This window comes from Pseudophryne corroboree, chromosome 4, assembly GCF_028390025.1.
Source record: "Pseudophryne corroboree isolate aPseCor3 chromosome 4, aPseCor3.hap2, whole genome shotgun sequence".
Lineage (NCBI taxonomy): Eukaryota > Metazoa > Chordata > Amphibia > Anura > Myobatrachidae > Pseudophryne > Pseudophryne corroboree.
In genome coordinates this window covers 379,805,927-379,833,784 of record NC_086447.1, presented here as the reverse complement: position 1 = coordinate 379,833,784, position 27,858 = coordinate 379,805,927, and the positions used below count along the sequence as shown (strand labels likewise).

The 27,858-nt window shown below is 45.7% G+C and overlaps 1 protein-coding gene across 5 annotated transcripts in view; it reads right to left on the bottom strand.

Annotated features, from left to right (window-relative positions):
* ARHGEF10 (Rho guanine nucleotide exchange factor 10) overlaps window positions 1-27,858 on the bottom strand; it is a 318,961-nt gene that overhangs the window by 78,341 nt on the left and 212,762 nt on the right. For all 5 annotated transcript variants that reach the window (XM_063916670.1, XM_063916669.1, XM_063916673.1 and 2 more), the window contains 2 exons: window positions 13,026-13,171; window positions 4,348-4,505 (listed from right to left, as the gene is read on the bottom strand). In XM_063916670.1, coding sequence (XP_063772740.1) covers window positions 4,348-4,505; window positions 13,026-13,171 — 304 coding nt within the window. The remainder of the gene's footprint in view (window positions 1-4,347; window positions 4,506-13,025; window positions 13,172-27,858) is intronic.

Sequence of the window (27,858 nt, the reverse complement as noted above, 5' to 3'; positions counted from 1 at the left end):
CTAAGTACAGACCCTTGTGGCACATCACTTAGCACTTCAGTCCAATTTGAAAATGATCCATTTACCACAACGCGCTCCCTATTATCTAACCAATTTCTGACCAAAGTGCATATTGTGCTCCCTAGCCCTATTTCTTGCAGCTTATAGATAAGTAGCATGTGTGGTACTGTGTTGAAAGCTTTGGCCATGTCTAGAAAGCTTATATCCACCTCCTTACCCTGATCAAGGTTCGCACTGTTTCATAAAAGCCTAGTAAGTTGGTTTGACATGATCTGTCCTTTACAAATCTATGTTGGTTCCTATTAATGACCTTATTGGCTTCAAGGAACTTCTGAATACTATCCCTTAGAATACCTTCCAATACTTTGCCCACTATAGATGTAAGACTAACTGGTCTATAATTACCCGGTTCAGCTATACTTCCCTTTTTGAATATCGGCACTACTTCCGCTATACGCCAGTCTTTGGGAACCATACCTGATATAACTGATTCTTTAAAGATCAAAAATAGCGGTCTTGCTAGTTCAGAGTGAAGCTCCATGAGAACCCTTGGGTGAATTCCATCGGGACCAGGTCACTTAATAATCTTTAAATTTTTTAATCGTCACAGACTACCTCCTCACTTAAATAAGCACTTAGCAGTGGGACATTATCTTCGTTGAGATTGTGCGTTAGTCCCTGCATTTGGTCCTCTCTTGTAAATACCATTGAAAATAACTAATTTTGTTTGTCCGCTGTCATTATCATTTTTGATTAAGACTCCCAATTTGTCTTTTAAAGGGCTTATACTCTCCTTCTTTAATCTCTTGCTGTTGATGTATTTAAAAAAAAAATAGAGATTTGCTTTGCTTTCCTTTGCTACTGGTTTTTCAGTTTCTACTTTAGCCTTATTTCTTTTTTGCATATTTTGTTACAATCCTTATAGTGCTGAAATGACTCTGCATTCCCGTCATATTTGTATTTTTTGAATGCTCGCCTTTTTTTGCCCATTAGTTCCTTTATCGTTATGTTAAGCCACATTGGATTGGGATTTTTATTCCTTTTTTTGCTACTCGTGGGAATAATTTTGCGAGTATTTTTAACTAGCAGTGATTTTAATACATCCCATTTCTCTGTAGTATTTTTTTCTTGAAACAAAATTTCCCATTCAATGTCCCTTAAGGCTTCCCTCATCATGTCAAAGTTGGCTTTGCTAAAGTTTAGAGTCCTAGTTGAGCCAGTATAGGGCTGCTTATGAAAACTGATATTAAATGTGACCATATTGTAGTCGCTGTTTCCCATGGGCTCCCCTACTATCATATTTGATATCAGTTCCCCTTTGTTAGTTAATACCAGGTCTAAGATTGCATTGTACCTAGTTGGTTCCTCGATTAATTAAACTAAGTAGTTATTATTTAGTGTGTTTAAAAACATATAGTCTGACAGATAATCTGCCAGATCTGGCTGGTTGGAATGAAAATCTGGTAATGGATGAGAACAAATGACAATCAACCATTTGCTCCCAAACACTGGAAAATGGACAAAACCTGTTGTTCAGACAAATTAAATCACGGGTTTTAACCAATTTGTATGAACGCCCATTTTCCAGTGTTTGGGAGCAAACGGTCTATTGTCATTTGCTCTAATCCATTACCAGATTTTCATTCCGACCAGCCAGATCTGGCACATTATCTGACAGATAATTGTATAGTGTATGCCCAGCTTTAGGCTGTCCAAATAAGCAGCAAGCACATGAAGAGCCCAATGTTGCATCTCTCAGAATTATCATAGGATTGTTTGATCTAATGTAACGCTAGGTACACACTATACAATTGGGACATTGGCCTGATTTAATGTAAAGTGTGTACGAACGATCGTTTCGGTGTTTCGCCGATTATTCAGGAAAATCGTGCACACACACACACAAACGGTCGATTTTCCTCAGTCGACCCAGACCAAAAATATCTGCCACAATCTGCAGATATTGAGCAGCGTGTGTGCGTTCTCAATAATCTGCCCAACTTTCCTATGTTTTCCTCTCACTACATCATCCTCCTTGTGGGCGGACATATGCAAATGCAGTTTGACGTGGCAGAAAATTGGTAACTGAAAAAAAAAATCTTTAAGTGTGTAGCTCAGATATTTTTGCCTACAATTTCCTGAAAAATCGCCCGATTGTTGGGCAGACCAAAAAAAATCTGCCAGTGTGTACCTACCTTATGTGTAGTTTATGTTTGCAGGATTAAAATATCTAACAACACCGGTTTCCATTTATCAGGGAGGCAGTACTTTATTATTATTATTATTACATTTTATTTATAAGGCGCCACATGTGTTTCGCAGCGCCGTACAAAGGACAGTACAGGGGACAAAACATTGCATTACAGTAAATAAATAACAGAAATAGAGTACAGGTAACAGAGCACCACACATTCTCAAGACATAATACAGCTAAGATGTAAGTATTGAGGGAGTGATCATCGTACTACTAGAGGCTGGTGGCCATAGATGGAGATGAGCCTTTACTAGCAGGATAAAGATGGTCGTTGAGTAGGGGAGAGCTGTGAGTGAAATGTGTTGAGACGAGGGCTTAGATAACAAGACGAAAGAGGGCCCTGCTCTGAAGAGCTAACAATCTAATGGGGAGGGGCGACAGACAGATGACAAGAGGTGCAGGCAAGTGGGAGGTAGCCTGATGGCAGTATGCAAGCAGAGCTGAGATGTTCACGGCATGAGGCAGGGGGGTGGAGGCGCAGTACAACAATAACACTGTTTTTCTATGTCCTCCTTTGTATTACTCCAATGTAAATGTGGAGATATGAAAATATAGAAAGACTCAGATTACATGATTTGATCTGGGCTCCAGACAAACAGGTAATCAAATCTGCAGACACAGTCTACCATTCACATATATGACACCAGCTTTATGAATACTCCTTCTTTACAGACAGGGCCCTATGGAAAGATTAATATACTATTTAGGCACACCCACTTTGCTGTGGGGGTCCCCTAACTGGATTATTAATCTAAAAGAATAGTACCCCATTTGTGTATAGGCAGAGAATGTGCTGCAGCATTGAAGGCCTTAATGACAAAATGTTACATTGGGTGGAATGCAACATTAAAGTTCATTACGTCCTTATGGTACACTGGGGAAGATTTATAATGCCTGGTGAATTGATAAAGTGGAAGGTGATAAAGTACCAGCCAATCAGCTCCTAACTTCCATGTTACAGGCTGGGTTTGAAAAATGACAGTTAGGACCTGATTGGCTGGTTCGTTATCACCTTCTACTTTATCACTTCACCAGGCTTAATACATCTGCCCAACTGTTCTCTGCTGAGGTGGAACTTTACAGGGGAGAGAGGCATTAATACCACTGCTGCCTGTATGAAATAGGATAACTTTTATAACAGGCTTAGGTAAGCAAGTTGTTCACACAATTCGTCTTTAAAGACATGATGTTAAAGTAAAGACTTCATTAGTCAGCAACTGCCTATATATATTTATTTTCATAACTACTTTTGAGAAAAATAGAAATATAACATCTTCCTAATATGATCCAGAGCCTCTCCTCCATTACTCTGAGTCATACCAGTAGTGTCTGTATCATTGATATCCTTAGTGGTCAGTTGTACATCCTAAGACGGGCATACACGGTCAGATACAATGCCTGTCAAGCTAACAAATCCTTTATCTGGCAGCCTGACACCCAGCAGATATCATGGGTATACACTGTGAGATATCTGACAAGGTTTGGACACACAATATCTGGATTCCATGCCTGGGGAGGAGACATTTCCCCATTCCTTTTGCCGAGAAGGAACAGGAGAAATGTACGCCGGTCAGCACAGGCCATACATACACTGCCCGATGTGGCTGACATGACACTTCCAAATATCCATCGGACGATCCATGCTGGATGATCCAGCACGTCTGACCAATCGATATTTTTGGATCGGTCGCACACATACACTGTACAATTATCTGGCTAGACAGTTGTATAGTGTATACCCAACACTATCAATCAGGCATGACCCCTGCTCTAGAACTGCACAGAAATATTATAAAACAATTACATCTCAAAAATGAAAAAAAGTATTAAACTAGGTGAAAAACATAAATAGACAGTCAATTACTGCTGATTTATAAACATCTATTTTATCGTAATGATACGTGCCTTATTAATCCATTAACCCTTCGGATTATACAACTTCAGCGATCATTACTTATTATACCAAGCTGGCTTAGAGCATCCTCCTCAAGACAAATCAGCACAATAGCTAGCTAGCTAAGAATATAGTGCATCCTTCGTTACTGGTGAACTGAACTCTGTAAACCTCTAGTGGAGGTACTCTGTGCACTTACTTGGTGTCTCCGCTACATGTAAAGCAGAAAACCGAGACGGATTCCCTTGCTCCTCACTTTCTCCATATTCAATAACTTCAACTTGCCCCAGAGGCACACTCCATTTCAGCAAGTACTTCTGGCTTTCTGTAACCATATTGCTGCCTTCATTAGAAGATCTAAAATATAGATAATATTTACCAGTGATGTCTCATAAACAAGGTTCAACATTACACAATAATAGAATGGTCTAACTTTGTAATGATGCATTCATTACAAGTTCATTTACAAGATAAAAAATAAGAATTTACTCACCGGTAATTCTATTTCTCATAGTCCGTAGTGGATGCTGGGACTCCGTAAGGACCATGGGGAATAGCGGCTCCGCAGGAGACTGGGCACAACTATAAAGAAAGCTTTAGGTCTAACTGGTGTGCACTGGCTCCTCCCACTATGACCCTCCTCCAGACTTCAGTTAGGATACTGTGCCCGGAAGAGCTGACACAAGAAGGAAGGATTTTGAATCCCGGGTAAGACTCATACCAGCCACACCAATCACACCGTATAACTCGTGATACAATACCCAGTTAACAGTATGATAACAACTGAGCCTCTCAACAGATGGCTCAACAATAACCCTTTAGTTAGGCAATAACTATATACAAGTATTGCAGACAATCCGCACTTGGGATGGGCGCCCAGCATCCACTACGGACTATGAGAAATAGAATTACCGGTGAGTAAATTCTTATTTTCTCTAATGTCCTAAGTGGATGCTGGGACTCCGTAAGGACCATGGGGATTATACCAAAGCTCCCAAACGGGCGGGAGAGTGCGGATGACTCTGCAGCACCGAATGGGCAAACTCTAGGTCCTCCTCAGCCAGGGTGTCAAACTTGTAGAATTTAGCAAACGTGTTTGACCCCGACCAAGTAGCTGCTCTGCAAAGTTGTAGAGCCGAGACCCCTCGGGCAGCCGCCCAAGAAGAGCCCACCTTCCTCGTGGAATGGGCTTTTACTGATTTAGGATGCGGCAGTCCAGCCGCAGAATGTGCAAGCTGAATCGTACTACACATCCAGCGAGCAATAGTCTGCTTTGAAGCAGGTGCACCCAACTTGTTGGGCGCATACAGGATAAACAGCGAGTCAGTCTTTCTGACTCCCGCCATCCTGGAAACATAAATTTTCAGGGCCCTGACTACGTCCGCCAACTTGGAAGCCTCCAAGTCATTAGTAGCCGCAGTCACCACGATAGGTTGGTTCAGATGAAAGGCTGATACCACCTTAGGGAGAAATTGGGGACGAGTCCTCAATTCTGCCCTATCCATATGGAAAATCAGATAAGGGCTTTTACATGACAAAGCCGCCAATTCTGAAACACGCCTGGCCTAAGCCAAGGCCAACAACATGACCACTTTCCACGTGAGATATTTCAAATCCACGGTTTTAAGTGGCTCAAACCAATGTGACTTTAGGAAATCCAACACCACGTTGAGATCCCAAGGTGCCACTGGAGGCACAAAAGGGGGCTGAATATGCAACACTCCCTTAACAAAAGTCTGAACTTCAGGTAGTGAAGCCAGTTCTCTCTGGAAGAAAATCGATAGAGCCGAAATCTGGACCTTAATGGAACCCAATTTAAGGCCCAAAGTCACCCCTGACTGTAGGAAGTGCAGGAAACGGCCCAGCTGAAATTCCTCCGTTGGGGCCTTCCTAGCCTCACACCACGCAACATATTTTCGCCATATGCGGTGATAATGGTTTGCGGTTACTTCTTTCCTAGCCTTAATCAGCGTAGGAATGACTTCCTCCGGAATGCCCTTTTCCTTCAGGATCCGGTGTTCAACCGCCATGCCGTCAAACGCAGCCGCGGTAAGTCTTGGAACAGACAGGGCCCCTGCAGCAGCAGGTCCTGTCTGAGCGGTAGAGGCCATGGGTCCTCTGAGATCATTTCTTGAAGTTCCGGGTACCAAGCCCTTCTTGGCCAATCCGGAACAATGAGTATAGTTCTTACTCCTCTTCTCCGTATTATCCTCAGTACCTTTGGTATGAGAGGAAGAGGAGGGAACACATAAACCGACCTGTACACCCACGGTGTCACTAGAGCGTCCACAGCTATTTCCTGCGGGTCTCTTGACCTGGCGCAATACTTTTCTAGCTTTTTGTTTAGGCGGGACGCCATCATGTCCACCTGTGGCCTTTCCCAACGGTTTACAATCATTTGGAAGACTTGTGGATGAAGTCCCCACTCTCCCGGGTGGAGGTCGTGCCTGCTGAGGAAGTCTGCTTCCCAGTTGTCCACTCCCGGAATGAACACTGCTGACAGTGCTAACACGTGATTTTCCGCCCATCAGAGAATCCTTGTGGCTTCTGCCATCGCCGTCCTGCTTCTCGTGCCGCCCTGTCGGTTTACATGGGCGACCGCCGTGATGTTGTCTGACTGGATCAGTACCGGCTGGATTTGAAGCAGGGGTTTTGCCTGACTTAGGGCATTGTAAATGGCCCTTAGTTCCAGAATATTTATGTGCAGGGAAGTCTCCTGACTTGACCATAGTCCTTGGAAGTTTCTTCCCTGTGTGACTGCCCCCCAGCCTCGAAGGCTGGCATCCGTGGTCACCAGGACCCAGTCCTGTATGCCGAATCTGCGGCCCTCTTGAAGATGAGCACTCTGCAGCCACCACAGTAGAGACACCCTTGTCCTCGGAGACAGGGTTATCAGACGATGCATCTGAAGATGCGATCCGGACCACTTGTCCAACAGGTCCCACTGAAAGGTTCTTGCATGAAACCTGCCGAATGGAATCGCTTCGTAGGAAGCTACCATTTTTCCCAGGATCCGCGTGCAGTGATGCACCGACACCTGTTTTGGTTTTAGGAGGCCTCTGACTAGAGATGACAGTTCCTTGGCCTTCTCCTCCGGGAGAAACACTTTTCTCTGTTCTGTGTCCAGAACCATCCCCAGGAACAGTAGACGTGTCGTAGGGACCAGCTGTGACTTTGGAATGTTTAGAATCCAGCCGTGCTGTTGTAGCACTTCCCGAGATAGTGCTACCCCGACCAACAACTGCTCTCTGGACCTCGCCTTTATCAGGAGATCGTCCAAGTACGGGATAATTAAAACTCCCTTCTTTCGAAGGAGTATCATCATTTCGGCCATTACCTTGGTAAAGACCCTCGGAGCCGTGGATAGACCGAACGGCAACGTCTGGAATTGGTAAGGACAATCCTGTACCACAAATCTGAGGTACTCCTGGTGAGGATGGTAAATGGGGACATGCAGGTAAGCATCCTTGATGTCCAGTGATACCATGTAATCCCCCTCGTCCAGGCTTGCAATAACCGCCCTGAGCGATTCCATCTTGAACTTGAATTTTTTTATATATGTGTTCAAGGATTTCAAATTTAAAATGGGTCTCACCGAACCGTCCGGTTTCGGTACCACAAACATTGTGGAATAGTAACCCCTTCCTTGTTGAAGTAGGGGCACCTTTACTATCACTTGTTGTGAATACAGCTTGTGAATTGCCTGTAACACTGCCTCCCTGCCTGAGGGAGTGGTTGGCAAGGCAGATTTGAGGAAACGGCGGGGGGGAGACGTCTCGAATTCCAGCTTGTACCCCTGAGATACTACTTGAAGGATCCAGGGATCCACCCGTGAGCGAGCCCACTGATTGCTGAAATATTTGAGACGGGCCCCCACCGTACCTGGCTCCGCCTGTGAAGCCCCAGCGTCATGCTGTGGACTTAGAGGAAGCGGGGGAGGACTTTTGCTCCTGGGAACTGGCTGTATGCTGCAGCTTCTTTCCCCTACCTCTGCCTCTGGGCAGAAAGGACGCGCCTTTAACCCGCTTGCCCCTATTGGGCCGAAAGGACTGTACCTGATAATACGGTGCTTTCTTTGGTTGTGAGGGAACATGGGGTAAAAATGTAGACTTCCCAGCTGTTGCTGTGGAAACGAGGTCCGAGAGACCATCCCCGAACAACTCCTCACCCTTATAAGGCAGAACTTGCATGTGTCTTTTGGAATCTGCATCTCCTGTCCACTGCCGAGTCCATAACCCTCTCCTGGCAGAAATGGACATTGCAGTAATTTTGGATGCCAGCCGGCAAATATCCCTCTGTGCATCCCTCATGTATAAAAGTGCGTCTTTTATATGCTCTACGTTTAGCAATATAGTGTCCCTGTCTAGGGTATCTATATTTTCTGACAGGGAATCTGACCACGCAGCAGCAGCACTGCACATCCAGGCTGAAGCAATAGCCGGTCTCAGTATAACACCTGTGTGTGTATATATAGATTTCAGGATAGCCTCCTGCTTTCTATCAGCAGATTCCTTCAGGGCGGCCGTATCCGGAGACGGTAGTGCCACCTTCTTTGACAAGCGTGTGAGCGCTTTATCCACCCTAGGGGATGTTTCCCAGCGTGACCTATCCTCTGGCGGGAAAGGGTACACCATTAGTAACCTCTTAGAAATTACCAGCTTTTTATCAGGGGAAGCCCACGCTTCTTCAGACACTTCATTTAACTCTTCAGATGGAGGAAAAGCTACTGGTAGTTTTTTCTCTCCAAACATAATACCCTTTTTTGTGGTATCGGGGGTAACATCAGAAATGTGCAACACATTTTTCATTGCCTCAATCATGTAACGTGTGGCCCTACTGGAAGTTACATTAGTCTCATCGTCGTCGACACTGGAGTCAGTATCCGTGTCGACATCTGTGTCTGTCATCTGAGGTAGCGGGCGTTTTAGAGCCCCTGTTGACTTTTGAGACGCCTGGGCAGGCACAGGCTGAGAAGCCGGCTGTCCCACATTAGGTATGTCGTCAAACCTTTTATGCAAGGAGTCGACACTGTCGCGTAATTCCTTCCACAGCACCATCCACTCAGGTGTCGACCCTGCAGGGGGTGACATCACGTTTACAGGCATTTGCTCCGCCTCCACATAAGCCTCCTCATCAAACATGTCGACACAGCCGTACCGACACACCGCAAACACACAGGGAATGCTCTGACAGAGGACAGGACCCCACAAAGCCCTTTGGGGAGACAGAGAGAGAGTATGCCAGCACACACCAGAGCGCTATATAACACAGGGATCCCACTATAAATGAGTGTTTTCCCTTATAGCTGCTTTTTTATATATCTATACTGCGCCTAAATTTAGTGCCCCCCCTCTCTTTTTTACCCTTCTGTAGTGTTCAGACTGCAGGGGAGAGCCAGGGAGCTTCCTTCCAGGGAGCTGTGAGGGAAAAATGGCGCCAGTGTGCTGAGGGAGATGGCCCCGCCCCTTTTTCGGCGGACTTTCTCCCGCTTTTTCTGGAATACTGGCAGGGGTAATTTTACATCTATATAGCCTCTAGGACTATATATGATGTTGATTTGCCAGCCAAGGTGTCATATATTGCCCTCAGGGCGCCCCCCAGCGCCCTGCACCCATCAGTGACCGGAGTGTGAGGTGTACATGAGGAGCAATGGCGCACAGCTGCAGTGCTGTGCACTACCTTGGTGAAGACCGAAGTCTTCTGCCGCCGATTTTCCGGACCTCTTCGTTGCTTCTGGCTCTGTAAGGGGGACGGCGGCGCGGCTCCGGGAACGAACACCAAGGTCGGGTCCTGCGGTCGATCCTTCTGGAGCTAATGGTGTCCAGTAGCCTAAGAAGCCCAAACTACCACCTGTTAGGTAGGTTCGCTTCTTCTCCCCTTAGTCCCTCGCTGCAGTGAGTCTGTTGCCAGCAGATCTCACTGTAAAATAAAAAACCTAAATATACTTTCTTTCTAGGAGCTCAGGAGAGCCCCTAGTGTGCATCCAGCTCAGCCGGGCACAAAATTCTAACTGAAGTCTGGAGGAGGGTCATAGTGGGAGGAGCCAGTGCACACCAGTTAGACCTAAAGCTTTCTTTATAGTTGTGCCCAGTCTCCTGCGGAGCCGCTATTCCCCATGGTCCTTACGGAGTCCCAGCATCCACTTAGGACGTTAGAGAAACAATCAATAATAGGTGACGCAGTCACCATGTCGCCTTTTATAATGTTGACACCACAATGTTGACAGTTATGTCATGTTCAAAATGTCAACATCTGAAATGTCGACATTCTACAAAATGCCAACAATCGGGTTAGACTGCGGGAGGGGAGGCTTAGGGTGCGGGCTGGAGGATTAAGCTGCAGGTGGGAGGGTTAGGGTGCGGGCTGGAGCATTAAGCTGCAGGTGGGAGGGTTAGGCTGCAAGCATGTAGGTTAGTGGTAACGTTCTCACTTCTGTCTGAACTCTGCTTCAGCTGATCGCCAGACTGGTTGCACACCAGGACTGTTTTGCTGACATTTTAATTATGTTGACATTTCATCAGTGGTAACATGGATGAATGTTGACATAGTTAATGTCCAGACTGCATGTCAACATTCTCCTGTCGACATTATGTTGACAAAACAACCCTAACTCAATAACAGTATAACATTATTTGAATGTAACATTTGTCCAATTTTTCCTCCTACGATTAGTTTTTATTAGTTATTATGACTCAATGCCAACTGTTACTGGTGGTCCTGCAACACACACTGCTTTTGATGAAACACTTAGAAACAATAAAGAACATGCAAATACACTTGTGGTACAAAAAAAATCTGCATTGTAATTTTCTTCACAATAATACAATATAAAGCAGATGCACATATAGAATGAGACTGGATTCACCCTGGAAAGACTCATCATTCTATTGTTCACAGATCAGGCAGAATGCTAGAAGTACAAGTGCTGCCATCTGCTGGTCACTAACAACTCTCAGTATGTTTTAGCAGCAGGCTACAAGAGCTAGAAAGATACAAGTGACCTGCTCCTAATCTAAGCAATGTGATGTGAATTCATAGAATTTAAAGTAATAAAATAGAGGTAAACAAAAACAAATGTGTAGCAGAGATATTTTTCTGTACTCATATTAATCAATCATGACAGTGATGTCATGACTGATTGGGAGCATCTATGACATAAGAAATATATCAGCTCTGATCGGTCTAATGTTACAACTATTTTAAACAGAAGTGTGGCTGATGATGGATTAAAAACTATCAGACAATTTATGAGAGATAGCTAAATTATTAACACCGTTTTTCACAAGCTAGAATGTAGTTTTCCAGCGTTACTTTTCTGCTACCCTCGTCTTGGCGTGCTTTTCTATAAATGACCTATACAGAGCCGGCCCTAACCAATATGATGCCCTAGGCAAGATTTTGGCTGGTGCCCCCTAGCACCACCACTGGTTCTTCCTCTGACCTTGCACCTCTTTCCCAGCACCATCACCCCTCACCCATAGCAGTCCTTGTACCCCCTATATTTTAAATAGGAACAGTTCGCACATTTTACGCACAGCCCAAAAAGGGGCATCTTCTTGCTGGGAAGGGGCATGGCCACACAATAGTAACCCCAATTCCAATTACGCCACACAGTACTGCAACTTTATTCACATTTTATCTTGCGATAGTGTCCATAATTCATATTACATCCCACAGTAGTATCACTTTACCTTATAAACGTAACTCCTCAGAGTAGAGCCCCTTATTCACATTACATAACACTGAATTGCTCCTTATTCACATTACACCACACCTTATTGCTCTTTATTCACATTAGACGACACAGTAGTGCCCTTTATATTTGCAACGCCACATAGTAGAGCACCTTATACACATAATGCATAATACACATCTGTAATGCATTTATACACAATTCCACACAGTAATGCCCCTTACACAAATGAGACACAATGTCCTTATAAACATAATGCACCTTACACATTATGACAACCTTTATTAATGCCCTTTTACACACAACGTCCCTTACACATATGCCACACATTATTAATGCCCTTATACACATAATGACACACATAGTGCTCTCTACACATTTGCTGCACATTATTAGTGCCCCTATACACATAATGACACACATATAGTAGTACCCTGTTACACATATGCCGCACATTATTAATGCCCTTATACACATAATGACACACATAGTGGCCCTTTACACATATGTTGCACATTATTAATGCATTTTTACATGACACACATAATGCTCCTTACACATATTCTGAACACTACTGCACCATACCTCCCAACATGACCCTCTCCAGGAGGGACAGAATGCTCTGCTCCTGGACATCTCTCAAAATGTATGCTTGCAATCACCTGTTCCGAGATACCTTTCTTATCCATTCACCTGTTCAAAATAGGTGATGGCAATCATAAATTAAGAGAAAAGTCCAGAAGCAGAGCATGTTGTCCCTCCTGGAGAGGGTCATGTTGGGAGGTATGCTGCACAACCAACCCACTCACATGCACACAGCACTCACACTTCCACTAACACTGTGACCTCTGCCTCTGCTTGGATACAGATGTGTCCTCACAAATCTTGCATCAATGCTAAAGTCGGGCACTTTTTTTTTAATGAAAATGCATCTTATTTGCATTGCTATGTGGTTAGGATGCACAAGCAGCTTCTGCTGATTAAACTGATATGCAGCATACCAATATACTGTGTGAGACTGTGGCTGTATCTGCATATGAAATGCTACATACAGAATATAGGCATGCCGCATATCATTTTAATCAGCAGAAGCTGATGATGCCCCTAGGCATATCAAATGCCCTAGGCAATTGCCTAGTTTGCCTATATCTATGGCCGGCTCTGGACCTATACACAGTACCCACCTTGAATTAGCTGTGGCACACATCAGAACATCATTCAACATGAAGAGACGCCTCTGCTTGGTCTTTACTATGTCACCTCTCTCATTATAAACAGTTTCTACCATGTCATCGGACCGAATAAGGTATCTGCTGCCATTACTGAGGAGCTATAAACCAAAGATATATAAAATACAGTTAGTAACAACATTTCAATGAAAAAAAGCAAAATGTACTAATATTGAGAAACAACACTGCAAAATTTTCATACTAGTTATCAAATAAGCTGCTTACGTCAGACACTAATTACTATGGGAAAATGTAACCTACTGTATGACAAAAAAGGTTCAATTCATATTCCACTATACGATGTGCACCGGAAATTTTTCGGGTTTTGTGTTTTGGTTTTGGGTTCGGTTCCGCGGTCGTGTTTTGGGTTCGAACGCGTTTTGGCAAAACCTCACCGAATTTTTTTTGTCGGATTCGGGTATTTTTTTCAAAAAACCCAAAAAAACAGCTTAAATCATAGAATTTGGGGGTCATTTTGATCCCATAGTATTATTAACCTCAATAACCATAATTTCCACTCATTTCCAGTCTATTCTGAACACTCACAATATTATTTTTAGTCCTAAAATTTGCACCGAGGTCGCTGGATGGCTAAGCTAAGCGACACAAGTGGCCGACACAAACACCTGGCCCATCTAGGAGTGGCACTGCAGTGTCACGCAGGATGGCCCTTCAAAAAAATACTCCCCAAACAGCACACGACGCAAAGAAAAAAAAGAGGCGCAATGAGGTAGCTGTGTGACTAAGCTAAGCGACCCTAGTGGCCGACACAAACACCTGGCCCATCTAGGAGTGGCACTGCAGTGTCACGCAGGATGGCCCTTCAAAAAAATACTCCCCAAACAGCACATGACGCAAAGAAAAAAAGAGGCGCAATGAGGTAGCTGTGTGACTAAGCTAAGCGACCCTAGTGGCCGACACAAACACCTGGCCCATCTAGGAGTGTCACTGCAGTGTCACGCAGGATGGCCCTTCAAAAAAATACTCCCCAAACAGCACATGACGCAAAGAAAAAAAGAGGCGCAATGAGGTAGCTGTGTGACTAAGCTAAGCGACCCTAGTGGCCGACACAAACACTTGGCCCATCTAGGAGTGTCACTGCAGTGTCACGCAGGATGGCCCTTCAAAAAAATACTCCCCAAACAGCACATGACGCAAAGAAAAAAAGAGGCGCAATGAGGTAGCTGTGTGACTAAGCTAAGCGACCCTAGTGGCCGACACAAACACCTGGCCCATCTAGGAGTGGCACTGCAGTGTCACGCAGGATGGCCCTTCAAAAAAATACTCCCCAAACAGCACATGACGCAAAGAAAAAAAAGAGGCGCAATGAGGTAGCTGTGTGACTAAGCTAAGTGACCCTAGTGGCCGACACAAACACCTGGCCCATCTAGGAGTGGCACTGCAATGTCACGCAGGATGGCCCTTCAAAAAAATACTCCCCAAACAGCACATGACGCAAAGAAAAATGAAACAAAAAAGGAGGTGCAAGATGGAATAGTCCTTGGGCCCTCCCACCCACCCTTATGTTGTATAAACAGGACATGCACACTTTAACGAACCCATCATTTCAGCGACAGGGTCTGCCACACGACTGTGACTGAAATGACTGGTTGGTTTGGGCCCCCACCAAAAAAGAAGCAATCAATCTCTCCTTGCACAAACTGGCTCTACAGAGGCAAGATGTCCACCTCATCATCATCGTCCGATTCCTCACCCCTTTCACTGTGTACATCCCCCTCCTCACAGATTATGAATTCGTCCCCACTGGAATCCACCATCTCAGGTCCCCGTGTACTTTCTGGAGGCAATTGCTGCTGGTGAATGTCTCCATGGAGGAATTGATTATAATACATTTTAATGAACATCATCTTCTCCACATTTTCTGGAAGTAACCTCGTACGCCGATTGCTGACAAGGTGAGCGGCGGCACTAAACACTCTTTCGGAGTACACACTGGAGGGAGGGCAACTTAGGTAGAATAAAGCCAGTTTCTGCAAGGGCCTCCAAATTGCCTCTTTTTCCTGCCAGTATACGTACGGACTGTCTGACGTGCCTACTTGGATGCGGTCACTCATATAATCCTCCACCATTCTTTCAATGGTGAGAGAATCATATGCAGTGACAGTAGACGACATGTCAGTAATCATTGGCAGGTCCTTCAGTCCGGACCAGATGTCAGCATCAGCAGTCGCTCCAGACTGCCCTGCATCACCGCCAGCGGGTGGGCTCGGAATTCGTAGCCTTTTTCTCGCACCCCCAGTTGCGGGAGAATGTGAAGGAGGAGATGTTGACGGGTCGCGTTCCGCTTGACTTGACAATTTTCTCACCAGCAGGTCTTTGAACCTCTGCAGACTTGTGTCTGCCGGAAAGAGAGATCCAACGTAGGTTTTAAATCTAGGATCGAGCACGGTGGCCAAAATGTAGTGCTCTGATTTCAACAGATTGACCACCCGTGCATCCTGGTTAAGCGAATGAAGGGCTCCATCCACGAGTCCCACATGCCTAGCGGAATCGCTCTGTTTTAGCTCCTCCTTCAATGCCTCCAGCTTCTTCTGCAAAAGCCTGATAAAGGGAATGACCTGACTCAGGCTGGCACTGTCTGAACTGACTTCACGTGTGGCAAGTTCAAAAGGTTGCAGAACCTTGCACAATGTTGAAATCATTCTCCATTGCGCTTGAGACAGGTGCATTCCACCTCCTTTGCCTATATCGTGGGCAGATGTATAGGCTTGAATGGCCTTTTGCTGCTCCTCCATCCTCTGAAGCATATAGAGGGTTGAATTCCACCTCGTTACCACCTCTTGCTTCAGATGATGGCAGGGCAGGTTCAGGTGTTTTTGGTGGTGCTCCAGTCTTCTGTACGCGGTGCCTGTACGCCGAAAGTGGCCCGCAATTCTTCTGGCCACCGACAGCATCTCTTGCACGCCCCTGTCGTTTTTTAAATAATTCTGCACCACCAAATTCAAGGTATGTGCAAAACATGGGACGTGCTGGAATTTGCCCAGATGTAATGCACGCACAATATTGCTGGCGTTGTCCGATGCCACAAATCCCCAGGAGAGTCCAATTGGGGTAAGCCATTCTGCGATGATCTTCCTCAGTTGCCGTAAGAGGTTTTCAGCTGTATGCGTATTCTGGAAAGCGGTGATACAAAGCGTAGCCTGCCTAGGAACGAGTTGGCGTTTGCGAGATGCTGCTACTGGTGCCGCCGCTGCTGTTCTTGCAGCGGGAGGCAATACATCTACCCAGTGGGCTGTCACAGTCATATAATCCTGAGTCTGCCCTGCTCCACTTGTCCACATGTCCGTGGTTAAGTGGACATTGGGTACAACTGCATTTTTTAGGACACTGGTGACTCTTTTTCTGACGTCCGTGTACATTCTCGGTATCGCCTGCCTAGAGAAGTGGAACCTAGATGGTATTTGGTAACGGGGGCACACTACCTCAAGCAATTCTCTAGTTCCCCGTGAACTAACGGCGGATACTGGACGCACGTCTAACACCAACATAGTTGTCAAGGCCTGAGTTATCCGCTTTGCAACAGGATGACTGCTGTGATATTTCATCTTCCTCGCAAAGGACTGTTGGACAGTCAATTGCTTACTGGAAGTAGTACAAGTGGTCTTCCGACTTCCCCTCTGGGATGACGATCGACTCCCAGCAGCAATAACAGCAGCGCCAGCAGCAGTAGGCGTTACACTCAAGGATGCATCGGAGGAATCCCAGGCAGGAGAGGACTCGTCAGACTTGCCAGTGACATGGCCTGCAGGACTATTGGCTTTCCTGGGTAAGGAGGAAATTGACACTGAGGGAGTTGGTGGTGTGGTTTGCGCGAACTTGGTTACAAGAGGAAGGGATTTACTGGTCAGTGGACTGCTTCCGCTGTCGCCCAAAGTTTTTGAACTTGTCACTGACTTATTATGAATGCGCTGCAGGTGACGTATAAGGGAGGATGTTCCGAGGTGGTTAACGTCCTTACCCCTACTTATTACAGCTTGACAAAGACAACACACGGCTTGACACCAGTTGTCCGCATTTCTATTGAAATAATTCCACACTGAAGAGCTGATTTTTTTTGTATTTTGACCAGGCATGTCAATGGCCATATTCCTCCCACGGACAACAGGCGTCTCCCCGGGTGCCTGACTTAAACAAACCACCTCACCATCAGAATCCTCCTTGTCAATTTCCTCCCCAGCGCCAGCAACACCCATATCCTCATCCTGGTGTACTTCAACACTGACATCTTCAATTTGACTATCAGGAACTGGACTGCGGGTGCTCCTTCCAGCACTTGCAGGGGGCGTGCAAATGGTGGAAGGCGCAAGCTCTTCCCGTCCAGTGTTGGGAAGGTCAGGCATCGCAACCGTCACAATTGGACTCTCCTTGGGGATTTGTGATTTTGAAGAACGCACAGTTCTTTGCTGTGCTTTTGCCAGCTTAAGTCTTTTCTTTTTTCTAGCGAGAGGATGAGTGCTTCCATCCTTATGTGAAGCTGAACCACTAGCCATGAACATAGGCCAGGGCCTCAGCCGTTCCTTGCCACTCCGTGTCGTAAATGGCATATTGGCAAGTTTACGCTTCTCCTCAGACGCTTTTAATTTTGATTTTTGGGTCATTTTACTGATCTTTTGTGTTTTGGATTTTACATGCTCTGTACTATGACATTGGGCATCGGCCTTGGCAGACGACGTTGATGGCATTTCATCGTCTCGGCCATGACTAGTGGCAGCAGCTTCAGCACGAGGTGGAAGTGGATCTTGATCTTTCCCTATTTTTTTAACCTCCACATTTTTGTTCTCCATATTTTAATGCGCACAACTAAAAGCCACCACAGGTATACAATGTAGATGGATGGATAGTATAGTATTATATTACTTATGGAGGACGAGTGACGACACAGAGGTAGGTACAGCCGTGGCCTACCGTACAGCTTATATATATAATATACTGTATAATAATAATAACGGACCTGGTGGACACTGTCAGCAGACTGCTAAACTAGTATGAAGAAAAAAAAACCCACCACAGGTATACAATGTAGATGGATGGATAGTATAGTATTATATTACTTATGGACGACGAGTGCACTGACGACACAGAGGTAGGTACAGCCGTGGCCTACCGTACTGCTATACATATATATATATATATAATATACTGTATAATAATAATAACGGACCTGGTGGACACTGTCAGCAGACTGCTAAACTAGTATGAAGAAAAAAAACCCACCACAGGTATACAATGTAGATGGATGGATAGTATAGTATTATATTACTTATGGACGACGAGTGCACTGACGATACAGAGGTAGGTACAGCCGTGGCCTACCGTACTGCTATATATATATATATATATATATATATAATATACTGTATAATAATAATAACGTACCTGGTGGACACTGTCAGCAGACTGCTAAACTAGTATGAAGAAAAAAAAACCCACCACAGGTATACAATGTAGATGGATGGATACTATAGTATTATATTACTTATGGACGACGAGTGCACTGACGACACAGAGGTAGGTACAGCCGTGGCCTACCGTACTGCTATATATATATATATATATATATATATATATATATAATATATTGTATAATAATAATAACGGACCTGGTGGACACTGTCAGCAGACTGCTAAACTAGTATGAAGAAAAAAAAAAACACCACAGGTATACAATGTAGATGGATGGATAGTATTATATTACTTATGGACGACGAGTGCACTGACGACACAGAGGTAGGTACAGCCGTGGCCCACCGTACTGCTATAAATATATATATATATAATATACTGTATAATAATAACGGACCTGGTGGACACTGTCAGCAGACTGCTAAACTAGTATGAAGAAAAAAAAACCCACCACAAGTATACAATGTAGATAGATGGATAGTATAGTATTATATTACTTATGGACGACGAGTGCACTGACGACACAGAGGTAGGTACAGCCGTGGCCTACCGTACTGCTATATATATATATATAATATACTGTATAATAATAATAACGGACCTGGTGGACACTGTCAGCAGACTGCTAAACTAGTATGAAGAAAAAAAAAACCACCACAGGTATACATTGTAGATGGATGGATAGTATAGTATTATATTACTTATGGACGACGAGTGCACTGACGACACAGAGGTAGGTACAGCCGTGGCCTGCCGTACTGCTATATATATACATAATATACTGTATAATAATAACGGACCTGGTGGACACTGTCAGCAGACTGCTAAACTAGTATGAAGAAAAAAAAAGCCACCACAGGAGTGTTTTTCAGGCAGACAAACGTATACTGGACTGGTGGTCACTGTCAGCAAAACTGTGCACTGTACTCCTGCTATAACTGCTCCCCAGTTCCCACAACTAGGCAGTGTGAGCAGTGCACTCAGCACAGATATATGCAGCAGTGCAGCACACTGAGTGAGCACAGATATGGTGGAGCGTTTTTTTTTCAGGCAGAGAAACAACGGAATAAACTCACTGGTGGTATAATCAAAACCCTGCACTGTACTCCCTAACAGCTGCTCCCCGTCCCCAATCCTCCCCACAATTATAACTAAGTCACTCAGTCTTTTCTACTATAACGGAGAGGACGCCAGCCACGTCCTCTCCCTATCAATCTCAATGCACGTGTGAAAATGGCGGCGACGCGCGGCTCCTTATATAGAATCCGAATCTCGCGAGAATCCGACAGCGGGATGATGACGTTCGGGCGCGCTCGGGTTAACCGAGCAAGGCGGGAGGATTCGAGTCGCTCGAACCCGTGAAAAAAAAGGTGAAGTTCGGGCGGGTTCGGATCCCGAGGATCCGAACCCGCTCATCACTACTATACAGTAGATATACTTCCCAACTTTCCCAATTTAGGCAAGACCGTTCAGATAGGAGGGTTCTGTCCTGCCCATGAGGATGTGACAAAGGGGCATTAGCCACGCCTCTGATGGAGAGGCCACGCCCTGTCCCTGGATCAGAAAGTTAGGGTGTACGCCTTCAGGTCCCTTAAAGCTGCACTGTACAATACATGGTGCTATGTGACTTCTTAAATATACAATTTATAATTTAACTAGACGACATTAAAAGCTTTGTGATCATTGTTTTTCTTATAGACTGGAATTTAAAAGCATATCGTGGTGCTGGCAGGACATCATTTTTGTATGTGATTCATAATACTAACAAATGATAATGATAACAAATTACAAGTTTATCAATGCATTAACATTATGTTTTATTTTGTTTTTAATTAATCTGCTTTTGGGGGCGTGGCCTAGATGGATGGGGAGTAGGACGTGATCTCCTAGCTCCACAGCCTATATTCTCCCGTATGGTATCCTGTTGCCCTGAGTGAATGCCCACTGGGCCCTGCACAGCTATCTGAAGGGTTACTGACCACTCTGAGGTGTGCAGCTGGGTGAGTCTGTGCCCTGATCCCTGGATAAAGACACTTACGAGTGCTGCACTGTTCCGGCCGGGATCGGCCGGCGCCATCTTGGAGTTCCCCTGCCTGAGCTCGTAGCTCTGACTGTGCCCATTAGTCAACTTGATTTGTCCTGCTGGTGCCTGGTGCGCGGACCGCGGGACTCCACCGCTGAGAGCGCCTGGTGATCTGCCCCCCTTCTGCACTGGATCTTCTGTGGAGCGGCTGCTCGTGAGTGTCCGGCGGGCGCCATATTGCGGTTGGTGGCGGCGGCCGTGACCTCCGACCGCTCTGTGACTGACTGCCCTGTTCTCACCTGGGGGGGCGGCCCGCGGTGCCCGCTGCTCTACGCAAGCTGTGTCCTGATCCCCTTCTGCACCGGCTTCCCTGGATGAAGGTGCTTGATACGGTTCCGGTATGAATGGTCGACCATGTTATGGTCGACAGTCATTAGGTCGACCACTTTTGGTCGACATTGACATGGTCGACATGGACACATGGTCGACACATGAAAATGGTCGACACATGAAAAGGTCGACATGAGTTTAACTTTTTTTTGTGTCGTTTTTTGCGTAAAGTGACTGGGAACCCCAATTGGTGCACCGGCTCCCCTCGCATGGCTCGCTTCGCTCGCCATGCTTCGGGCATGGTGCCTTCGCTCCGCTACCGCTTCGCTCGGCACAGATTACCGTTCCAATCGTAGTCCACGTGGATCGTAAAGTATGGAAAAGTTCCCCAAAAGGAAAAAAAAAAACAACAACTCATTTCGACCTTTTCATGTGTCGACCTTTCATGTGTCGACCATTTTCATGTGTCGACCATGTGTCCGACCAATAGTGGTCGACCTAATGACTGTCGACCATAACATGGTCGACCATGTGAACGGATACCGCTTGATACATAAGGCTGTCGGGCGCCATATTTTGATTGGCGGTGAGCGCGGCTCTGCTCCCGCCTGAACTCCTCCTGCTACCTCGTTTGCCTGGCTTAACTGTGTGCCTGGACAGCTGTGGGGCTCTGCTCTTAACAGTACTCTCATTAACCCCTGACACCTGAAGAGTGAGTGCAATTTATATAGCTCTGCTGCAGCTTGTTGTTCTTTAAATATACAGTGCCTAGGGGCGTTAATAAACCACCCGCAGCTGTGCTCTCAGTGATAGCTCCGCATCACACTGAATATCTGATCACTCAATACTAGGGGGCTGCTTTCTGCGACTGAGATCCCTCGGATGGGGGTGATAATTACTGTTCGACCCCTAGCATCTGACCTGCCCGTGCTGTACTGAGATGTGATCTTTCTTTCATAATGTCCTTCTAGTACCTCCCCGCAATAATTTTAGCTGATACATACCTACACGCGGCTGAGTCTTTACCCTGTTGGATTGAAGCAAGCTGTACCCCCCTTCTACTGTATTAGGTACATCTCTGAGAAATCCGGAGTCATGCCTCCGAAGAAGCATAAAGCCTCCAAACCGGTCACTCAAGTCGCCTTTTTTAAGCCTTCTCCTTTCCGAAATAAACCTCCAGAGGCTGGAGCTCCTGTGGCAGGCTCATCACCACAAACCATGCGGTCTCCTCCATTGGCGTCTGAGCCCCTTTCCAGTGACGCACCCTCTCCAACGCGTCTTGAGGATGGTGAAGCTTTAACAGTGGGCAGTATGAAGCTTTTGCTGCAACAGTTTAAAGACGACGTGACATCTGAGTTTAGAGCCATGCTGAAATCCTGCCAGAGCTCCATTGACGACTTGGGTGAGAGGACAGGCCAGCTGGAAACGAAGATGAGTGAAGTAGTCGGGTCACATAACTCACTGATAGACTCCCATGATACCCTGGAGGGTGAAGTGAATTTTCTGCGCGATAAAGTGGCGGATTTGGAAGATCGCTCGCGCAGAAACAATCTTAAACTCAGAGGGGTCCCCGACTCGATTTCTAATAGCAGTCTCCATGATTACACTATGGAGATCTTCAAAAAATTGCTGCCTTCCGCCAGCTCCTCAGATCTCCTATTGGACCGAATTCATCGAATTCCGAAGGCCCGGGGTGCTCCAGAGGGATCGTCTGGAGATGTTCTGATGCGGGTTCACTTTTTCCATATTAAAGAGTCCTTGCTCAAAGCGGCCATACCCTCCTCTGACTCAGCAGAAGCCTTGGGTAAACTTCAATTATAGAGACTTGTCGCAGTTCACTCTTAACAAAAGACGCTCTTTCCACCCTGTCACTACGGTTCTTCGGAAGGCTGGCATTCGATATAGATGGGGCTTCCCCACTCGTCTGTTGATCTCCAGAGACGGCTCCACTATAGCCGTCTCTTCAGTGGATGAGGGTATGAAGCTTCTCCGTAAATGGAATCTAGGGGGAGACCGAGGGCCCAGTTCTCCTGACCGCCGACTCCAGCAGGACTGGTCGACGGTTGAGAAGTGGCGGTATACCTCTAACGTTTACTTGCCTTGAGTGCCCTTTCCTTGAATAACGTCCCATGTTCTGGACGTTAACTGCAGAGACTGCTACAGTTGCTGTTTAAGTTGATTACTGCCATTGTGACTTTCTTTGTTTTGTATGCTGTTCCATTCTAGGGTGGTGCTTATCTATATGCAGTGCAGAGTTCGTCTTATGCCTTTTTCTTACTGACTGCCTGTTCGTTAATCTACTTGCCCTAGATCTCAATTATAGGAACTGAATTGTATGTCTCTGCGGTTCTGCGCTTCTAGGTCATGTGCGCTGAATGCCGTGTGGGTTTACATACGCCGAGATATACAATCTTCGGCTGTTTGGTTGCGGGGAGGTTGGCCACCAACCTCTCTATTTCATAGTGTGAGGCGCTGGATGTTTTGGCGCCTTACTATGGCCCCATATCTCTATGGGGTCTGTTTCTTTTCTTTCTTTCATAATTCTCTCTTGTCTATCCCTGTTTGTCTCTCTTATGTGTCTTGTCCCCCCCAGGGTTTTGTTCCTAAATGTTGGCTTCAGCGGTTACTTTGTTCCCTTAATAATCAGTTATGGTCAGGTTAGTCTCACTAAATGTTAAAGGATTGAACTCCCCACAGAAACGTAAACTAGCTTTGTCCTCCTTCTATAAAATGAAGGCGAATGTGGTTGCAGTTCAAGAAACCCACTTTAGAAAATTGGATTCCCCTAAATTTCATGATAACTGTTTCCCTACTTGCTATATGGCCAATGGTCCTACAAAGAAGGCTGGGGTAGCGATACTCTTTTCCCTGAACTGTACTTTTACACTATAATCCCAAATAGTAGATCCTGAGGGTTGATATCTCATATTGATAGGGTTATTGGAAAACGTTTTGATCACTTTAGTCTCATGCTATGCCCTGAATACTGGTCAGCTCACTTTCTGTAAGAAGCTCTGTTCCTTGATACAAAAGCACACTAAGGGGGCGGTTATGATCTTGGGGGATTTTAATTTAGTTGTAGACCCTCTACTAGATAGATCTCGTACTACTAGGAGCACCCTGTCGGGGAATCGGAATGCTCAGGACGGGAGGCCTAACCTCCGCCAGTTACTGGGGGAATTCGATCTATATGACGCATGGAGAACTAAATACCCCACAGAGCGAGACTACTCCTTCTATTCGCACGTTCACTCCTCATAATCCAGGATAGACCTTGCCTTGACGAATAAAGAGACCCTGACGGCCATTCGAGAAATTAACATATTGCCAATGACTTGGTCTGACCATTCCCCATTAATGGTTGTATGGGAGCTGGAGGCAGGTGGGATCTCCCCAGGGCCCTGGAGACTGGGGAGGTTCTTACTCAACCACCCCCCGATGCCCTTTTCACTATTCGACAATCTATACAGTTATACCTTGATACTAACAAATCGGAAGATACCTCGATTTTTTATAATTGGTGCTCTTTTAAAGCAGTGATTCGAGGCTCTGCCATCCAGACGACTGCCAAACTTAAACGCTCTCAACAGGCTGAACGTTTGCTTGCCGATAGTGAAGCTGCCAGACTGGAATTGTTACATAAAGCGAATCCTCTCAATAAATCTGCTTTCAAGCTCCTATTAGCCGCTAGGGAAAGGGTTAACGTTTTCTCCCTCAGAGATGTGCAACGTAACATTGCTCGACTAAACCAGAGGTTTTATGTACTTGGTAATAAGGCGGGTCGCCTCTTAGCTCGGAAGCTACAGAGTAGACGAGCTAGGGCTAGGATACACTATGTCTGTTCCTCTACGGGTTCTAGAGTTTCTGACCCCTATGATATTGCAAACACCTTTGCAGAGTATTACTCCCAACTCTACGGTTTAAAGTCTGACCCGACCACCCCCCAACCCAGTGAGGCTGACATTCAGTCCTTTTTGAAAGATTTCCCTCCCGTCGTTGGATCCCGCGGCCGGCCTGTCCCTTAGCTCCCCATGGACATTAGAAGAACTAGACGCAGCTATATCTGCTCTCCCGAGAGACAAGGCCCCTGGCCCTGATGGCTTCCCCTCCAATTTCTATAAATCATATAAGACTGACCTGGCCCCCTTACTGCTGTCTGTTTTCAATGAGGCATCGGGAGTGGGGAGGTTTCCGAGAGAAATGCTTGAGGCACAAATAGTTGCGATTCCTAAACCTGGCAAGCCCCCCACAGCAGTCCAAAACTATCGTCCCATAGCTTTGTTGAACACAGACGTCAAGCTTTTTGCAAAGCTTATCGCAAATCGCCTTTCCCCACTGCTTCCTTCCCTCATAGCTGCTGACCAGGTTAACTTTGTCACGGGCAGGCAGGCCTCGGATAACACCCGGAGAGTGTATAACATATTGGAACATTGTGATGCACATAAAACCCCCCTTCTCATACTCTCACTGGACGCCGAAAAGGCGTTTGATAGACTCCACTGGGGATATCTGAGAGCTGTTCTAGATAAATTCGGGTTTGTTGGGAGGTTCTTGGATTCCATTTTTGCTCTGTACTCTGCAAGGGTGTTTGTCAACGGTTGTTTGTCAGGGGACTTTAATATTTCCAATGGAACTAGACAGGGCTGCCCCCTGTCACCCCTCATATTCGCCTTAGCTATTGAGCCCCTGGCTGAGACCATTAGGTCTGAGCCAACAATTGCAGGCCCAGAGATAGGTGGTCTGACTCACAAGATCAGTTTATTCGCTGACGACATTTTGCTCTGCTTAACTCGCCCAGATGCCTCCCTTATTGCGCTCCATACTATCCTGGATCGATATTCCAGAATTTCATATTACAAGTTAAACACATCCAAAACCGAAGCTCTACCGCTTCACATTCCGCCACGTACTGTGACCCTACTTAAGGACCGATACCGATATGCTTGGCAAGTGAGATCCATTAAATACTTAGGAATTCACCTTTCCCTAGACAGAGACCTGTATGACTGTAACTATCTTCCCCTCTTTAGCACTTTCGAAAAATTAATAAAAGAATGGTCCCTTCATGAAATTTCCTGGTTAGGACGCATTTCCGCGACTAAGATGATATTACTTCCTAAACTTCTATATTTGTTCCGGGCTATCCCTCATAGCTTCCCCAAACCTCTTCTTGTGAGAGCTAACAAGATCATCTTTCAGTATATATGGAAGGGGTCTAGGCCCCGCATAGCTAGACAGGTCCTGATGTTGCCTAAGACGGTCGGAGGTGTAGCCTACCCGAACCTGGAGGCGTTCCACTCCGCTTGCCTTCTCAGTCAGGCTCGGGATTGGTTCGACATGCACAACCCCAAGCCATGGGTCCTCATGGAACGGTCTTTTCTAGGCTCGATTGACTTGAGAGACCTGTTTATGTTGCCCACCCACTGTGTTCCAAAACGGCAGGGCCCAGGGGAATCGGTTAGATGCACTCTGAAGCTTTGGCATGCGGTTGCTGCATCCGATTCGAAAATCTTGTTGCCGTCGGCGGATTTACAAATTAGTACTATTGCTTGTCTCATACCTAACCTTGAGTTGGACGCTTGGATCGAGGCTGGGATTGTGCATTTGGGGGACCTATGCTCGGAGGGGGGATTGGTGCCCTTCTCTAGGTTATTAAGTCACTCGGGTATCCCAAAACAAGACTTCTTCAAATATCTGCAGATACGACATTGGCTTCAGTCATGTGGGGGTGATGCGGTGGCCCCCGTCCCCCTACCTGCCTCTTTACGCCTCAGACTGTCTTCCCCGGACCATGGCGGTGGGATATCTAAATGGTATCAGTATATAACTCTTCTCTCTAAACAGGGTAAGACTCCCTCGCAGCTGAAGTGGGAGAGGGACCTCTCCATTGATCTGCGGGAGGAGGAGTGGGACTCCATTTCCTCAAAGTGCTTTAAGATCTCGAGATGCCTTCAGCATTCCGAGATGTACTTTAAATTGTGCCAAAGGGCGTACTTTACTCCACAGCGGCTCCATACCATTTGGCCTTCGGTTTCCTGGCTTTGCTGGAGGAATTGTGGTCACGTTGGTACTATTTTACACGTTTTTTGGGAATGTCCCTCTCTGAGGTCGCTGTGGACCGAAGTATTCTCTCTCCTCCGGGAGGTGTTGGGGGTGGAAGTACCGATGAATCCTATGTTTGCTTTATTTCATTATTCATCACCTGACCTATTACATTGTGATAGATACATTGCTGGCCATATCCTCATATCCACCAAAGCGGCAATTGGACAGCTGTGGAAAACACAAAATACACCCACTATCCAAGCCATTGTTAACAGCACACATAAACATTTCCTATTTGAAACAGCTGGAGGTATATATTCGGCTTCGCCACCTTCAATATTGAATTCTTGGTTGAAATGGAAGGAATTTCGGGAGCGGAGGGGGCTACCTATGGTTATTACTGGCTCTATAGAACTGTCACAATTACATTCCCCACAATCTGATGCTGCCTGAGTAATATTGTTATACTGTATATCACATATATATCATTTGTATTTTATATCTATACTTTATTTGCTGTATTGGGAACGCTCCCATTAGTGGAGCATGACCCGTGTCTATATGATCCCCTGTGTGTGTCACTGTGTTGTCTCTCTCCTTGTCTTACTTTCTCTCTTTCTCTATCTGTTGGTATCTTAGTTCTATATTTGTTTGTCGCCAAATTTGGCAGTACATGATTAGTAAACTGCATACCCTGTTGTACTGTCATTGTATTGTTGTATTTCTACTGGTAATTCAATTCAGTCAACTCCTATTCTTGTTGGACTTCGCCTGTGTTGTGTGCTGCTGTATCTGGCTTTGTTTGTGTTCAAAATAATAAAAACCATTGTTTAAAAAAATGTATCTGCTTTTTGCAAAAGAAAAGGAGAGTAAAAAAGTAGGATTCTAATTACCTACTGGTAAATCCTTTTCTCGTAGTCCATAAGGGATATTGGGGAATCTGGTACGATGGGGTATAGACGGGGT